At 33.8% G+C, this 19,352-nt stretch overlaps 2 protein-coding genes across 2 annotated transcripts in view; both read left to right on the top strand.

Annotated features, from left to right (window-relative positions):
* The window catches only part of LOC132554975 (lipopolysaccharide-binding protein-like), a 13,814-nt gene extending 6,057 nt beyond the window's left edge, over nt 1-7,757 (top strand). Inside the window, exons 6-15 of the mRNA XM_060219303.1 lie at nt 357-420; nt 709-800; nt 2,430-2,606; nt 3,535-3,606; nt 3,741-3,911; nt 4,360-4,427; nt 5,071-5,113; nt 5,756-5,819; nt 7,353-7,429; nt 7,697-7,757. Coding sequence (XP_060075286.1) covers nt 357-420; nt 709-800; nt 2,430-2,606; nt 3,535-3,606; nt 3,741-3,911; nt 4,360-4,427; nt 5,071-5,113; nt 5,756-5,819; nt 7,353-7,429; nt 7,697-7,741 — 873 coding nt within the window. The 3' untranslated portion in view covers nt 7,742-7,757. The remainder of the gene's footprint in view (nt 1-356; nt 421-708; nt 801-2,429; nt 2,607-3,534; nt 3,607-3,740; nt 3,912-4,359; nt 4,428-5,070; nt 5,114-5,755; nt 5,820-7,352; nt 7,430-7,696) is intronic.
* A 7,494-nt stretch (nt 7,758-15,251) lies between these two features.
* Nucleotides 15,252-18,916, top strand: LOC132554976 (uncharacterized). The gene is made up of 3 exons (XM_060219304.1): nt 15,252-15,665; nt 17,072-17,199; nt 17,434-18,916. The coding sequence occupies exons 1-3, from the start codon at nt 15,252-15,254 to the stop codon at nt 18,914-18,916; spliced, it is 2,025 nt and encodes a 674-aa protein (XP_060075287.1).
* Nucleotides 18,917-19,352: the final 436 nt, after the last annotated feature.

Here is a 19,352-nt window from a genome sequence, read left to right on the forward strand (position 1 = left end):
ATGATGGGTTATGATAAAACCTCACATACTGACAAACAAACATAATATTCCCGGCATGGTTGAGCTCCAGGATTGTTGGGTCAAGGTCACGGTTACAATTTTCACACATTGGTAACGAATCTGTATTGTCGTATTATCATACCTATTTATTGAATTGTTTCATTAAACTCATTTACAGAACAACTTTATATATATGTTTTCTGTCCCTCCTCATATTCCCAAACTCAACTCCAAACAGCACCATACATATACATTATTACAGTGTAATGGCTTGTGGTTGCCGGTAGGAGACATGTATTTCATTAGTAACACTCAATATGCTTTTAATAATAATTATTCTTGTCTGTACATTTTAGCTTTGTGATTTACTCGATAAATCGGTCAACCATGACACAGAAAAGTCAATGCAGCGTTTAAAGAGTAAGTAAATGCATCTTTGATTTTCCTTCCTACATCGCTTTTTTCCATTTACGGTCTAGTGAGTCTCAGTAAGCCCGATAGGATATTCATCAACAACTTTAAAATGAATGAATGAAGATGTCAAGTTTCCTGTGTGCCTGCACTTAGGACATAAATACTATACAAAGCGTTTAGTGGTCAAATAAACCTTAACATGAACAGTCAATATTGTAGATTACAGAAGAAAATAACCCTGTCCTCTCATTTTGATATTTCAGGCTAATATTCCTATAAATTGTTTTGCTTCAGTCAGTTCCCATATTGGAAAGCATTTCGTTTTGGACTATGGTCTGTTAATAGCTCCAGTATTTCATACAGACTCCGTGGAAACCTTTCATAAGGTACGTGTAATTCATACTAAAATGAAAATGAGACATTCTTATTACATTGTTACATATATATAATGATATAACATAAATAGACACATTATTCAACACTGTGTTTAAGAAAGTGTACTGTCATTATATAATCAACACACCTGGTACACATGATGTTTTATACAATCACCATACAACATACCTGGTACACATGATGTTTTATACAATCACCATACAACATACCTGGTACACATGATGTTTTATACAATCACCATACAACATACCTGGTACACATGATGTTTTATACAATCACCATACAACATACCTGGTACACATGATGTTTGTTACCATACAACATACCTGGTACACATGATGTTTTATACAGTCACCATACAACATACCTGGTACACATGATGTTTTATACAATCACCATACAACATACCTGGTACATATGATGTTTTAAACAATTGCCATACAACATACCTAGTACACATGATGATTTATACAATTACCATACAACATACCTGGTACACATTATGTTTTATACAATCACCATACAACATACCTGGTACACATGATGTTTTATACAGTTACCATACAACATACCTGGTACACATGATGTTTTATACAGTCACCATACAACATACCTGGTACACATGATGTTTTATACAATCACCATACAACATACCTGGTACATATGATGTTTTAAACAATTGCCATACAACATACCTAGTACACATGATGATTTATACAATTACCATACAACATACCTGGTACACATTATGTTTTATACAATCACCATACAACATACCTAGTACACATGATGATTTATACAATTACCATACAACATACCTTGTACACATGATGTTTTATACAATTACCATACAACATACCTGGTACACATGGTGTTTTATACAATCACCATACAACATACCTGGTACACGTGATGTTTTATACAATCACCATACAACATACCTGGTACATATGATGTTTTATACAGTTACCATACAACCTACCTGGTACACATAATGTTTTATACAATCACCATACAACATACCTGGTACACATGATGTTTTATACAGTTACCATACAACATACCTTGTACACATGATGTTTTATACAATCACCATACAACACACCTGGTACACATGATGTTTTATACAATCACCATACAACATACCTGGTACACATGATGTTTGATACAGTTACCATACAACATACCTGGTACACATGATGTTTTATAAAGTTACCATACAACATACCTGGTACACATGATGTTTTATACAGTCACCATACAACATACCTGGTTCACGTGATGTTTTATACAATCACCATACAAAATACCTGCTACACATGATGTTTTATACAATCAGCATACAGTATACTTGGTACACATGATGTTTGATACAGTTACCATACAACATACCTGGTACACATGATGTTTTATAAAGTTACCATACAACATACCTGGTACACATGATGTTTTATACAATCACCATACAACATACCTGGTACACCTGATGTTTTATACAATCAACATACAACATACCTGGTACACCTGATGTTTTATACAATCAACATACAACATACCTGGTTTTAGTTCATTGTATATGCATTTTATTATTTTATTATTGTATATGGATTTATTTGTAGGGTATTATCTACGTGATGAATAAAAATGAAACCGTGCCGTTCCACCCGAGTCCTTTTCCCCCAATCACTACCAACAACAAAATGCTGTATGCGTGGATTTCTGGGTACATGTTCAATTCTCTGACGTACCATGCTCAAATGCAAGGCATGCTGAAGAGAACTCTCACGAACAATGACGTAAATTGATTACTTAACTCTTTTTTTTTATTACACATTTATCTTGTTATCAATGTCCTTGCATTCACTGCATATATTGTGTAATGAACATAACCGATTGTCTGTGAGGGGCCATATTTGGAACAAATTTGTGAAATTGAATCACACAGCAATAGTAGTGTAGATTATTGCTGTTTATTCTAGTCTATTTATAGTCGAATATTGTCTGTTATAGTTTAATCAAATTTAGATTTGACTTGCCTATTTCTGTCTAGTCTTGTATATTTTATAGTTTGTTCTAGTTAAACCAAATCTAATCTAGTCTAGTACACTATATTGTGCAGTCGAGTACAAAGTCTAGTTTGGTCTGAAATCTGAATTTATCTGTTCAAGATAAGTCTAGTTCCTAGTCTAGTTTAGTCTTGTCTAGTCTAGTTAAGTCAAATTAAATAAATTAACAGACATGTCTTTAATTGATAACCCATAGTATAGTTTAGTATAAAGGGTATAACGTATTCTGGTCGAGTCTAATATTAAGTCAAGTCTTGTTTGTTGTAATTGAGTCTTAAGTCTTGTCCAGTTCAGTCTAATCTGGCTTAGTCTAGTATGTCAAGTTTAGTCTATTCTACCGTCTAGTATACTCTAGTTTAATACAGTTTGTACTCTATTCTATAGTCTCGTCTAGCATCTAAAACAAAACCTAACCCAAGACCTTTTCCTATTGTTTTAGATGTCAATATGACGTCACAAAATACATTTTGATAATCACAATAAGTAAGATATCATGACATTTTCGATGGAAAATTCTTTCATGCTAATTATTTCTATTTGATTCCACTTAAAACTCCATTCTGTAGTTCTGATCACTGATTGGGTGAATGAACACGTTGACATATCCTGATAAATTGAAATCAAGAAGTAGTTAATGATATCTCGATTTATATTTCAGTTTGGAGAAAATGCATTCCTGAATATTTCATGCAAGTTTGGAGCAATGTGCATTGGGAAATTTTTACCCCAGGTAAGTGAAAACGAAACCAAATCATCTAAACATGGTAGATTACGTTAAAACATTTTATAACTCGACATTCTGAACTGGAACATGACATTGGGGTATTGCTAATTGATGTTGATATTTATTATATGTTTATTCAGTTGCGAGAACATTTCCCAAATCAATATGTGGAAATAGAGATGGTATCTACAAAAGCTCCAGATATCGCCTTAATTAATGGAGAACTTCATCTTATAATGAATGGAAAAATGACTTTGTATGTGAGACCAACTTCCACGACAGAACGACATTATCTCTTCACAATGGATGTGGTAATGGATTAGTAATTCACTGCAGAACCATTAATATTTGGGGGAGGGGTGTTATAATTAATTTTGTGGGTACTCTGAATCCAAGGATACATATATCCATGAACTGTTAAGATCAGTATAAGAAGATTTATTAAGCTGTATAGTCCATGAAATCTAGTATCCAAGAAAAAAGTATTAATAACTTGCTTGTCTTTTGTTCATTCTTAAAAATCACAACAAATTTGACCTTATACAAGGTATAATTGTACAATATCTTATATAAAATCAAATGATTTTCTTAATGTCTTGATCTGCACTACCAACGCAAAATGTTACTGACGTAATTCTCAATCTAGTGCTGACACATTGATTTAATCTTTCTCTGGTTGAAATTTTAATATCATTTATGTAAAGTGTTAGAATTTAAATTAATTTAAGACATCCATTTCTTTTTCCTGTCAATGTAAAGGACTTGATGTCTGCAATTAAAGTCAGCTATGCTGCTGGTTATCTGCATTCCAAGCTTGGGGAAATGAGGTAAGAACTTTGGCCTATACCAGCAGGACGTGGGCCATTTTTATGTGAGCCCATTTTATTTACTAAACAAGGGACAGAGAGGAGTTCCAGTTTCTCTATATTCTCCTTTACTTATGAACCTTAACTGTATTCCAGTTAATATAATTTTTAGATAAATATAGAATATTCAATATCTGTTTAGGAGATTTCCTTATTCCCTTTTATTTGGGGACACCCATTGCATTTCAAATTCGGTTACTACGTTTCTGTTTATGATGCAACAATTTATAGCTCATAAGTCATATAACTAAACTTACGACGAAAATTCTAATTAATGAACAACAGATACTTTTTATACAATTTTTATGCTATAACCAATCCCTTACTCCCTTACCCATCAAATGTCTTTGCTTAAATAATAAATATAATTGAAAAATGTGAAAAAAACTTCAAGTGACCTTTTGGGGGATATTTTCACTGCATGTCTGATATGTAAAATTTTTATTTTGGATTAATGAACATCATATGGCAATTTTCCCTATATATAGTAATTAAAGAAAAAAAATGATTTGTGTAATACATCTATATTGTGAAATAAATAATGACGATACTACTCACAAAGCAAAAAGAAATTTATTACCCAAGTATATTCTCTTTTTTCCAGTTTCAGTGTCTGCATATGGAACTCCACAGTGCATCCACTTTATGTGAGTAACTACTTCCTTTATTTTATTAGTAAATGCATATATAAGAAACGCCAAAACAGCACATGTATTTAATGAATGTGTATATTAATTTGTGTGTATGAAAACATCGATATCAATATGGTTGATCTCATTTTACATTGAATTTCTTATTTCAACCATGAAACATTAGAATCATTAAATATATTCCGTTCCATAATGGTTCACCTGGCCTGAAGACTTTGCTGTGGTACGGCACCCATCGGTCGTTTGTTCGGTCGTCTAAAGACGACCTTTTGATGTCAACTTTTCCATTCGAACGACTCCTTCAAAATAACTACAAATGCATGGAATTATGATATGTGGCTAGAGAGTTCCGAAAAGAAATGTCTTTGTCTTATATTCAAGGTCTCAGGAGTCACATTTCTTAAAACCTACACGCACCTTTTTCTCAACATAGTGAAGCCCGATAGGGTTCGCAAAAATAAATGACTTTGAATCAAACTAAACGACACGGGGCTTAAAATATTTTTAAAAATTTCTCTCTCTCTCTCTCTCTCTCTCTCTCTCTCTCTCTCTCTCTCTCTCTCTCTCTCTACGCCCCCTTTTTGCTTTTTTCCTTGTTTATGTCATTTGTATACATGACTGACATATTATTTTCCACAGGAGCGCGCTCTCAACTTCATCATGCAAAACGTAGTTAAACAATACATTCAACCTGTGTTAGAGGGTAAGTGTTACATATATTTATATTTTTATGATGGTAATTAAAGAGAATGAAAAACAAACAACTTTCAGTTATAAGGTAAGTACAACTCCTCATCTTTTGATTTGTTTCGGCAGAATTTTAATCGAATAGTATCTACGATGACGTTTGAATGGATATAATAGCAACTTATTTGTTTTTTCTTAAACAAAATACCAGCATATGAAAAGAATCATAATCTATTTGATAAAACTTGGCAAACTATAAATAAAAAGAAAAAAATACAGGTGTTTGGGAAGACATCATCTACCATGTAAATTTTGGTTAATTCAAGTAAGTTTTGTTACGTTTTCAAATAAGAACAATGTATACAACAACGGATCCAACAAGCAAATTAACGAACATCAACCAAATTTAGCTTCATAACCAACAAATAAATAGAAAACATCTCAATGAGTTCTTAACGCCGACCGTCAAACTTCTCCATAATTTTCCTCATTATTGTTTACCTATACGATGTATAGCTCGTTCTAAATCATCTGGACCTGGTAACTACTTGTGTGTCATTTTTTATGCTGTATTTCAGAAACTGTTCGATTACGTATTCTTTCTACATGTTTTCATATAATCTTGGCGCCTGTTTGATTGATATCCTTTGATTGTATATATTTCCATTTTCTACCAAGCCTCAAATTGTAAAGGTCATCTTCTATTTCTAACTACTGGCCGTTTGAATGTGATCAATTCCTGAACAGTTGATGCCTGTTATTTGACAATAATAGGCATTAAGAGAGAACATGATAGTAAATTAAGCTATTGCGGAAGTGAAATAACAAATTGTATTCTCTGAATTATTTTTGCGACCAAAGTATCATTTACTATCCTTGTTAATTTGTCATCGATATGTATTTTGTACATGATCTTAAGCAGAAGTATTATAAAATGTGCATCATCAAGCCCCTTTATACATATTTGTATTGATAAAATGATACGTATTTTTTAATTGAAACTCCAAGCGCTATCTCATCAAAGTCTGATATGAATTGAATACTAAAATAAGACTACGATGAGGTCACATGAATAATTACACTCAGTCAGTACTTGGTCAGGTCATTTATATGCTCCACCGATGTCCTCTTTGGACTATTGCGTTATCAGAAAACGAAATTCAAGAAGACAAACGAAAGAAACAGTTGATCTAGCAAGTCGTTGATAACTTTTCCATAATCAGCCAATGTACAATAAACAAATAGATAGATAACCTACAAAAAGCAATCTGAATTTGATTTTAGAGTTAGTACAAGGTCCCATCCGATCTGATCTGATCCTTATTTTATCATTTCTTATGACATATTTGGATTCTAGGTGTTTTTATCGATACTTATTGAGTAGCATTGATGTGATCCTGAAAGTAGGAATGGATACAAATACAGATAGAACTAATATTTGTTTTGAAATGGGATATTCACTGGAATGTGATATGGATATTTCATTAAGTCGTTTGAAGCATTAAGATAAATAGTGTTTTTATTCCATTTTAAACTATTGTCATTATAGGTCAAGGAGCAAAAGGATTACCTCTGATTATAACAGATGACGTCAGACTGGTTAACACCGATATTCAACTGACACAGGTATGTAAGGTTCGAGTTATTTAAAAACATAGAACCTTATGGAATACTGTATTTCATTTTCATTAGCTGCTGTGTGAGATATGTAACATGCCATTCATTTTGTTTTATTATCAATATCTAGCCTTCTCTCCCATTTCTCTATATCCGTTCTTGGCTATATTATCATAATCACTTTATACATACAAATGCATTGAAATGTTTTTCATCAACTCGATAACTTGATAATTAATAGCTTCTGTAATAGGTATTTTCTTTCTTTATCTACAGGACGCAATCATGATAGAAACAGATGTAGAAATCGTTGAAGTCTGACTCCATTTTCCAAATGGCTGCCTGTGAAAATGGTCAGTTCACCTTCCTTGATATGACATTGACATATTGAAAGTCCTTTTCAGCAAATCATTGATCGTAATATGGGAGTTTGTGTATGAGAGAAACGGGACTCTTTTACTACTGTGGAGACATTTGCATGTCCCAGCAATTACGGCCAATTAAATTGCATTGAAATTGCAATACGTACAAAGAAAAAATAATTTTGTTTTTGCTATCTCAATGATATCCTGTATTCGATAAACATTTGTCACTACAATATTTATGGCATTATATATATAAATGTGTGTGTGTGTGTGTGTGTGTGTGTGTGTGTGTGTGTGTGTGTGTGTGTGTGAGAGAGAGAGAGAGAGAGAGAGAGAGAGAGAGATTTGATATTTAGTAGTTTTTTGAAACACGATGGGATGTCCTGTGCTTCAAAAGTTTTATACGCCAAGTCTTGTTCATTGGCAGGAATGATATGACATAATCAAATCAAGACAAAGAAGATGTCCTTTATAAATAAGTCTGATGGACTCTCGCAAAAAATAAATTCATTGTAATCGTACAAAAGTCAATTTAATGAATATTTTTAATATGTCATTTACTACGATTATCTAATGGAGCTTTATATTTTAATGGTTGGTTAAAAAATCCCATGTTATCAAATGAAGGGTTTTGTTTGTTGCTGACATGATTTATTTTAATATACTTTCTTGCTTGATTTTATTTTGTTTGGGACATAAACTGTAACGTATTTTATTGTTAACTTTTTGTATTTCATCATCATTATCATTGTCTTCTGCAAACAATTGATGTTATTTGTTTTCAGTTACCTAGATTGTAATAACAAGTCGTCTACCCCAAGATTATAATGAACTTGCCAGAAGAAAACTTCGGTTCATTAATTCGAAGTAAGCTGAAGATACATGACGATATGATTTTGTGAACTTAATAACAAATCGACTATGGAGATGGCTTAATATAAGATTTATAATATTGTTGTCAGATCCATTTTCAATTTTATAATTTGTGTATGTGTATGTTGTAAATGAAAATCTGAAAATAAAATATTGTTTAAACCAAATCGACTATGCATTTACAACGGACTTCTTGTGCTTCATTATAGCAAAATCAGTTTAAATGTATGATGAAATGATTTGTGATCATAAATACCAGTCTATCTTTGCATTGATAACGGACCGTGTAGTGACTTGAAATTACATTAAGTTTTGGGGAACTACTTGGAGGTATATGTGGGGTTTTAAGCAATGTACGTATCGATTTAGCTATTCATCATGTAAAAGTAATTTCTCACAAGATGATTTTTTCAAAGCAAACCATGACATTTAAAGCTTGATTTATGTAAATACAACAAAATGAATTGGATATTACACCTATATAACCATGTACCAAGCTACATGTTTGACAAGAGCAAGCTATGGCTTTGAATCTGACGTTTTTGTGAGACATTTAATAGCCGAAGTAAGAAGGACTTGACACATGATGTCTTAATACCATATGTGAGAAGGCTCATACCTACAAATAACCTTTTAGTTGAACTTCGTCCGTACATCGTCACGATCAATTATTATACACAATCATTTTATGCTATCATCTCATTTGTTTTGTTTTAACAATTAATATGTCTTTTGAAATTTGTCGATCTGAATTTGTTTTGGAGAATGTGAATAAAGCCTTAGTCCTTCATTCTTGTTCTTGTGTTTGTGTATGATGTTTTTAATAAACATAGGTGTCAATTTAGACTTATTCACATCATTAGTGCTGGATCCTTGTGGGGAGGTTTTACGATCGTCATTCACATTATCATATTTCCTTGTGTATTCTACTTGATTCCGTTGTTGTTTTCCTTGTCCTCATCTGGGAGTCTGACATTACTTACTTGGAATGACCAAGATTTATATGGCGATAGTTGTCGATGAAGCAGCAAATGCTTACTCATGCAGAACAGTCTACAGTTAAATCTCTCTTTTGTTCATATTTCATTGAATTGGAGTGTGGATTAAGGTTCTGTTGACATGTCGGCGATTTCGTTGTTGTTTAAGTTAATTTAGCAAAGCATTTCGTATTGTTTTTATTCAAATTTGCGCTGTCGTTATACATTAAATATCTTGATGTTTAAGCAGACCAAACCGCTGATCTGGCGGTGTAGTAGCAACACACCCGTCTTTTATCTAGGAGAACGGTATTGATTTCATATATCGAACATAAAAAAGGCTCAGGAAAAAAGTACAAGGAAAATAAGACCATGTGATCCATGAGTGTAAGCCTGTTCTGATTCGTCGATGACACCCGCCATGTAAACCTTGGTCAATCCAAGTCAGTATTGTCAGGTTCTCAGGCGATAACAAGGTATACAACAACGGAACCAACAGACAAACTAATGTAGCATCAAACACGTCCAATATCTTATACCATAAAGAAATAGAAATAGTATACTTCTCAATGAGATCACTTTGACAGCCGTAACACTTCATCAAAATTTTAATGAGTCTAAATCCTCTTAAACCCTGTGCAACGACCACGAAAATCGTGATTACGGAAGGCGCTTGAATGTCGAATCAACTGCGACATGATAACATCTGAAGGTGGCGATGGGGAAACGTTGCCATTCAGTAATGGAAAATGCACGGTAGGGAAATTGAAATAGTTGTCTTTGTGACCTATTTTAATAAGCTCTTCGATAAATTCGTATGAAAACAAAAACAAGTCTGCCAATAGAGGACAAAGTTAGTTCCTATAGGTATGCCATAAGTCTGGTGGGATATCTTACCACTAAACTCGACGAAGGTATTATCAACTAGAAACTCGATCATTTTTATGATATCGTCTGCTGCATATATCTTCGATTTGGGACCATTTAAACTATACAACGGCAATGACGCCTTGTTTGCAACTAAAGTAGGAAAGCCAATCGTGCAATTTACTTAAAAGTTATGACGGTTTATCTAGTGGATATGGTTAAAATATCTTGAAATATTTATAAGCTCCACATCATCCATCATGTGATTAGGGAAAATCCAGTGCTATATTTTTTGTGTCCTTGAACAAAGGACTTTGCCCCTAACTGCTTTGGATGAAATGCGTTGGGCCTTTGAGATGGTATTCTGTAAGGAAGTCATAAACTGTGAAATGGAGATTGCACACTGAAATTTCTAGGAGCGAGTAACCCAGTTAATGAACAAATCAACTAATTCCTTTCGTTGAAACAAGACGTTTCAATCAGTTGGTTTTCGTTAAAGTTATATTTCCAATAGCACTGATACGAAAAAATTATTTCTACATACTAGGGCAGATGTGCACGCCATCACTGTATACGTTTGTTGGGAAACATGATAACATTCATTATCTTAAAAAGTTATCGCTGAAAGATACGAATTTATATGGAACGTACCTATTCTTGACAATATACACAGCCATTTTACAAAACTGAGATCCGTTACTAACCTTAATTAATCTGAAACCTCTTCCTATTTTGTTTGTTAAAAATGTATTTAGAAAAATAACAACATCTCCCTTATTCAATTAAAGGGACAATTAAAATTCGTCCAACATAATCTGAGTTCATGAGGCATTTCTGGTTTCCCCATGAAAATAACTATCTAAAACATATTGATGAGTGTTATGATAAATACCTGATTATACAGCTTCGAGAATAAATGACATTTACTTCCACATAAAATTAGGTTATGAAGTTGATATTTGTCAACGAAATACTAAATATCTGTCAAGAACTCAAAGTTGACATGCCTACAAGCACGTGTCACAGGACACGTGTCTGATGGTAAATGTTAGCTGCCAGATGACACATTTTTTATTTGTTTAATAAGCAGTTAAATATCTATCGAGTGCCTTTCCACTATACAATTGTAGAATTGAACACGTAATTGTAGCTAACAAACATGTCGCAATGTGTTTTGGGGGCAGAATGTATTTGTCTATCTTTATTTTTAATAAAACCATCATGCGTTGGTCCTTAAAAAGTTTTAGTTATTGCTAGTCCTTGTGAAGTGAAGCACAGATATTTCTGAAATTTCATACCCTTGTTAACCTCTGTGCCTAGTTGTGTTTTAGGTTTAGGTTTTTTGGTTTAGGGATTGATCAGATTAAACAATAGATGACGGACATCCGTCTTAGATTTTAACAATGAATTTTTGTTATTGTAATTTCTGGAGAAGTGCTAGGTGGATCTTTTTTTTCAAATTTTGCTGCGCCAGCTTCATTTTGGGACATATTAAATGTGGTTAACAGGAGGTTATCTTCGATTTTTTTATGAAAGTTTGTTATCGCTATTTCTTTACTATTACTTACTTAATTTTACTATAGGATTAATTCATCTGTCGATACAACTACAACTTATACTGTAGAGCAGATAAGAGGCATTTAGAGAAAGAATCGAAAAGATTCAACTTACAAAGAGTCAGCAAAAACCAAATAATGACGTACGCCAAGATCACTCTGTGATCTCTTATTCAAAATATCTTCTTTATATACATTGTACAGTTGTTACCTGTTCAATTCACTTGTATCTTAAAATGACATGCAATTAAGTATTGTGATCTATTATTTACAATTATTATAGAAAACGGAAATCAGTAAATGAAGAATAATATAGAAATGTATATAAAATAATTAAGATGCAATATTGAAATATATATCTAAAATCTAAACGAAATAAACAATCGTGATGAGACGTTTGAAAGATTATGCAAAGGACACAAAAGTGAATAACATATCTTAGTTTAAAGTTAGGGTTTGATACATCAGGGCCAAAAATGAATTCAACGGCATCATAGAGCTTCGTCTCGTCAGTGATATCATATATCAAAACAAAAAGAATAAAAACATTTGTTCCGAAATGGAAGGGCAAGCGGTTTGCTGCTTTGACGTCAGCATCCGGCGTGATAATCTTATAATAGAAAAAATCTCAGATCTGACGTAGAACAGACCATTGACCTATGATAGTTTTAGGAAAGGGTGGGGTGATTTATTTGTTTGAGGTAAATTGAAGTAGGCCGTTGTTAAACGCGCATTTCCTACACTGATGTATGCACGTTTCCAGTCTACATTTACTACAAATATCATCTAAGTCATGTTTAGCATGTAAAGATGTATAGTCATCGGCGCGTGATCCAATGTCACAGGTCACAAGGCACCAATGGGATGAAAGTTAAAGTTATATTTTAATTAGCCAATTTGACAAAGTCGGTATCTAATTGACGATGTTAATAGTGACATTTATTGACTTTCACGTGGTTTACTAACAGGCGTAACAGGCCTTCGCAACGAGTAAAGCAACTTCCGTCAGGATTTAAGAGGCAGTGCGATCAAACTGTATCTTCAATATTAATTATATAGAAATGTAATGAAATCAGTCTTTTATATTAATGATTGCACAAAAGGCACATTAGTGAATAACACCTTTTCATAACATAACTTTCCAACATGTCTTCCCATTTCAATTCATGAATAATCCTGATGCGGTTTTTTAGTCCGTTTTAATCAAGAAAAAAAAAAGAAGAAACTGAAATGAGAGTATTACTTACAAAAATAAAGTGGAGTTTGAAATCATTCAAATCTATTGCAACATTTAGATGACTTTAATAATGATATAACATGTATATAAAACATTATAGTTATAAGAATAAACACATTGTATGTACATTTGTATGCATCGTAAAAATTCACATTCGTATGCAATATTTCAAAGGCTTTCAACACAGAAGAAATATATTACTTCATCTCAAAATCATTAAAAACCGCGAATTCAGTGAAAACAAACAATAACATACTTTCATCTAATATGTTTTCTTATTTTCAGTAATACCCGGTATACATTTTTATTTTTGCTTTTAGAAAATCGAAGGCAGAAAAGATTGACAAAACAATGGTATTTCTAAGACACACAGCCTATAGAAATTCTACTGATTTGTTCTAAATCAACATTATTGAAAATATTACTATAAGAATCAATTAAATCAACAGAATTTGGAATGTGATTTTTATAGAATTTCTAAATGACCGCGAGTCGGTGTGAATACCAGTTGTGTCAATGTGACAGGATTCTTCAGATGAGTATTGAAATAGATTGTTTTAAAAACTAATTTGACAATAAACGATATATTTTAAAAGACTTTTCAATATATTTTTTTCAATAATGCTCAAACATATCTATATGACTTGAAATCGTCATTAATATACAAATGTCGTTCTGATGAAAGTTTATATATAACAAATATGTAAGAACAAATTTCAAAATGGCTTGAGCATTCAAACACCATCATAAAATTATTATATGCAGAAAAATAATGCCGTTTTTTCTCATTAGAGTGAATGAATCTTCAAATTATTTATTTCAGTGGAAGTTTATTCAATGCTTGAGAAAAATCCAGTTCCCCTCCATAGTCCCTTCTCATTAATTCGAAACTGGAATAAATCGCAACCAAATGTTAGAACCTGTCATTAAGGTGTCTGTTGCACTTTTCGAGATCACAACCCTGTTATAATCTTGATGAACTTTGTCAGGTGTAAGTATCTGGTTTCATATTTCAGTCAGGTCTTTTCCTATGTCCACAGCCATAAACAGCCATTAAATAGTCTAAATAATATGCAAATGTCGTTAATGTCAATCAATCATTATGCCCATTAGGATTAATTAGTAGGCGAATTCGTTCTGACCTAAGAATAGTTAATTGCTAATTATTTTTATCAATTACATTCAAAGAACAAATTCTAAAAATGTATAAATAAAACTGTCTAGCTTCTATTGCATACCGTCATAATCATATGACGGAAATTTGTATCAAATTAGCATAATATATAATATAAAGTGTATGAACTCTACTGCCTTGTGCATTCACTAGCTCTTCATTGCCAGATTGGATCCGTCATGGTAAGAGATATAGTATTGTTCAAGTCTGTCAATCATCAATAATGCATCAACGTTTTATCTAAATGATACGAAAATAATATCATTGTATATGTATGCAAGAATGATATCACAATTGCGGATGTTCCATGAGATTTTCCAGTTGAAAACAAACTGCTTTATCATTTTAGATGACTGAACAGTAAATTGTAAGATGTAATTTCATTCATAGAATTATTCCTTGTTAAATGTCCCTGCTAACAGAGTATTGGTTACGGTCCACACTCTTGGTAGAAATATTGATAGGGGCAAAGTTATAGAATATACAAAGTTGACGCAGTTTTAAGCAACAATTTAGTTTTGTATCATTTCATCACAATACAATAACAAAACGAAATGTAAATCGTTAGTACGAATCTCAGATAAGTTCACACAATCATTTAGTTCAATATTTATTTCATTTCACAATTTTTCACACTGAAAAGGTTCGCATAAGTGATATGTCGAGTTTCTTCTTCAATGTTTTGTTACAGTACATGTTTCCCTTTTGTTTCGAACTTTGGCATTTTTTCAAACATGACCTTTAGTTTTGTTTTCTTTACTTTGTGAAAGATTTCCGGAAGTATGTGGCTCGTCTTCCTTGTCGCAGTACTTCTTGGGTTTATGACCGGAACAACCAATGGCTTTGTCGAGCAAATATCTATGCCGGATGAGTTGCAGGAATGTTACAAATATCAGACACAGAACATAGATTTCACTCAGAAGCCTTCCCAGGAGATAAACATGTTCTGTATTACTCAATACCTTTACAAGACTGCCCACCTTCGGCCACAACGACCCGTGACAAACGAAACCATTGCCTACGTTGGTGAACTCATGCGACGGGTCATCAGCAAACACGGGAAAAAAAGCAATAGGTCTAAAAGGCAAGGTTTTCCTGGTGCAAGCATTATGGGTGTAAGGAGAGAAATTAGAACTCTTTCACGTCGGGAATGGGACACACTCGTGTACAGACTCAACCAACTTCAGCAACCAATTGTGAGTAAAGTGATGCCCTAAGAACGTTTCCATTATAAATTTGTTTTCCTCATTATTTACACTTCAATGTACGATTATGACATGGCTGCCGTGACCTCGAAGTGATTTGAAATCATTTGCAACTTTTCTGTTAACGTTGTTAAATTTACATGGTCATGGAATCCTGGCATACCCTCGAGGTTTTACGGCACGAATTTGAAACAATTCAAACAATGTAATCTCGAAACAGTATCTTTAAACACACTTTATGGTAAGTATCTTCTGCTTTTTCGTGACACGATCTTAATATAACTTTAACATACCAATTAATGTCATGTTATCTAAAAGATAACTACGGTAAATTAAACGAAACCACCAAACACCACATCAAGCCAAACTTTCAGTCATATATGGTGATAAGACAGATGCGAGCTGTAATTTTGTTTCGCGTTACTATACCTATTTAAGATTATATTTACGTGTTCAAGTTATTTTCAAAGTCTTTTATTTCATTCCAAGTGCATTTTATATTCCTATAAAATCGGTGAAAGTCTCGAATTGCCAGACGGATTACAATGGTGTCCATTTCCAGATATGTATTGTTCCTTCCGCTTTCGATTCCACACCTTAGGGCGGTGAAAAAAATTAGTAATCTAAAACGGTCGAAGCACCGATATGTTAATGTTTTAGTTAGTTCTTTGAGACTAGTCATGTTGTTTAATGAAACCTTTATTTCTACAAGAAGATGACAGTTACTAAAATCTTTTAAATATTTTTACTATATCTGTGTCACACCAACAATTATCAACGTTACAATATACGATAATTGCTTAGCCATACAAAGCAACACATTTATTCAGAAATTTTCTCTCCGATTAAACAAACAAACAAACACCTACCTCTCCTACCCCTCCCCTTCCAAAAAATATTCCTTCAATTCCTATAATTCACGCAATCTCCCAGGACCTCCTCGCGGCTCATAGATAAGGTAGTATGTAAATAAGATGTTATGTAGGGTTCGTTGGGGGTTAATATGATGACCTCAGCTGTATAATACGCAATTACACAGCAACAATTGTATGCTAATGGTGTGCTTAACTGTCTATCAAAATGACCATGCTTTCTAAATACATCACGTAGGTGAGCTGTTTGTGACCTGAGATGAGTAATATACCAAGTTGTTATTCAGAGGTCATGTATTAATACCTAATATGCCTGTCATCGTTATCACCATCATTGTCTTTGTTGTCAAATTGCATAACAATCACTCATTTATAATTATCCCCCATTTCAATTAATATGATGGATAAATATATGAGGATGAAGAACGTCAATATTTTTGGTTCAGTGGATCTTCTACTAGAATAGCATTTTCCATAATAATAGCATATGAAACACTGAGTGAACTGTCTCCTTTCTTGTTGCAGTTAACCCCTGGCCAGCCTCCCTTCGTGCCGTACTACGCTATTTGTGAAATGCACATGTCCCCGGCAATCATACAGGCGGCTCACAATGGACCTAACTTCCTCAGCTGGCACCGAATTTACCTACTCTTGTAAGTAATATATGTTGTAAAAGAAAGGCATTCTATCTAGACATGGTGATTTTGGTACCCTTGTATCCTATATCATTGGACAAGATTCTGTTTTCTATTTTTTTAATATCATTTATCTCATTACAATAACAAGTATGTGATCAAAATCAAAGTATCTTTCAATTAGCTGATGTTATTCAAAATATATCAGTTTCCTTCTTTTCTCTGTAGAATTCAAAATTTGGTTGTTTTTAGATTGGAGGAAGCCTTGGGAATGCCAATACCATATTGGGACAGTCGTCTTGACTACAGAATGCCACAGCCTACAGACTCCATTGTGTGGACACCAGAGTTCTTCGGGGAAGGATTCGGAAATGTAGCATCTGGTCCTTTTGCCGGATGGCCCCACGTTCCGTCCCCTGATCGCGTACCTCTTCTCCGCAATATAGGAAATGACGGCTCTTTGGTCAGTGATAGAGCAGTAAATGCTATAATGTCGGCTTTTAGTCATTTTGACGTCACCGAGCCTGCCCCGCCACCTCAAATGACCTTTGAGGCAATTCATAATGCCGTTCATGTTTGGATTGACGGTCAAATGTCTGGAATTTCGACTTCGCCACAAGACCCTATCTTCTTCATGCATCACGCGTTTATTGATTATCTTTGGAGTGTGTTTAGAAATGTTGTCCGAAATTCCGGTGTCAACCCAGAAAACGATTATCCAAGAAAAGGAAATAGAATTCACGCTCCGATGTCACAAATGATTCCCTTCAGCTTGATGAATATTCAGGGTTACCGCAATGACATTGAATCTCCATATGCACCATCTCCAACTTGCCCAGAATGTGGCGGTAGCGAGTATCTACAGTGTGTACCTCCCGGATACTGCGTTTCTGTCAGTGGGTTCGCGCCTGGTTTTTCCAGCACACCACGTGGACGTGGATCACGGCCAGTTCCAGTTAGGCAAAGATTTGAAACTGGACTACGTGATCCTCGTACGCGAGGGGAGGCTACCATGACCACCATTGCAGGTCGAAGGCGAAGAAGCGTAAGAGAAACAAACAAAACGACATCTTTTTCAAATGACGCGTCGCAGATGAACAACCCTTATCAAAATACATTTGTCATTGACGGAGTCAGTGACGTCAACAAATGGTCCTTCGTTCCTGTTAGGATCATATTTGAAAGACCACCTGAAGCAAAATTCGAATCTTTTGTAATGAAAGATGGGAAATTAGTAAATAATACGGATATGTTTTCACCATCAAAGTACAATAGTTTTAAAGTTGAAATAAAACAGAAAGTTCCAGCAACTTATCCCAAGTGCCACATTTCCGGTTCCGGGGCATCAAAAGTATTTGTGCAAACAGACGGACTTGATTATTCTGGTAGATATAAAGATTATGCGGTTGTAGATGAGAGACTTCCTATTTCTGCATCTATGGCTTACGTTGGAGTGAAACGCCCAGAAAATGGTGCAGCTAAATTTTACATGACAGCTTACGACTCGTGTGGAAGAGTCTGCAGACCTAGATGTCTTGTAAATGGAAGGTATCAAGAATGTTCCGGAGCTTTTCAGATCTCAACAGCATATCCAAAAATGTACGGAAAGACATATGAAGAAGCTGTGCAAGGTGTTTGGACAATAGGTGATCAACTTCTCGCTCAATCTCATTCAGCCGAGATCCCGATAGCTTTCATTTGTAAAATCACAAATCAGTGGCCGTGGCGGTTATAGGGTTATATGTTATGAGTGAAGTATTAAAAAATGGAAAGGTATACTCTTGTTTGCTTTTTCATATTAAATGTAATAATAGTAACTTCAACTGTATTCAAGATATTAAAAATTAATGTTAAAGAAACATATGTAGATACCCGGCAATAGATCAATGGAATCACATTCGGTAACATATCAACGTTGCAAGTGTTTATTTATTTTTTTTAATTTATCTAGGAAATCCCTCTCGTTTTAGAGTTAGCGTCACGTGCGCTACCTTTTTCTAGTAGACAGCATGAGGTCTGTGGTAGAAAATTGTCAATCGGCGTCAGTACGCGGAGCGCCATTTAAAGATATAAAATAACTTAAATAGACATTGATAACGGTAAGCATACAATAATTAATGTCTGTTATAGCTGTTGAACATAGCATGGCTTTCAAGAGAAAGTAATAACGG

This window comes from Ylistrum balloti, unplaced genomic scaffold, assembly GCF_031769215.1.
Source record: "Ylistrum balloti isolate Yb309-2 unplaced genomic scaffold, AGI_CSIRO_Ybal_v1 Utg370450, whole genome shotgun sequence".
Classification (NCBI taxonomy): Eukaryota; Metazoa; Mollusca; class Bivalvia; order Pectinida; family Pectinidae; genus Ylistrum; species Ylistrum balloti.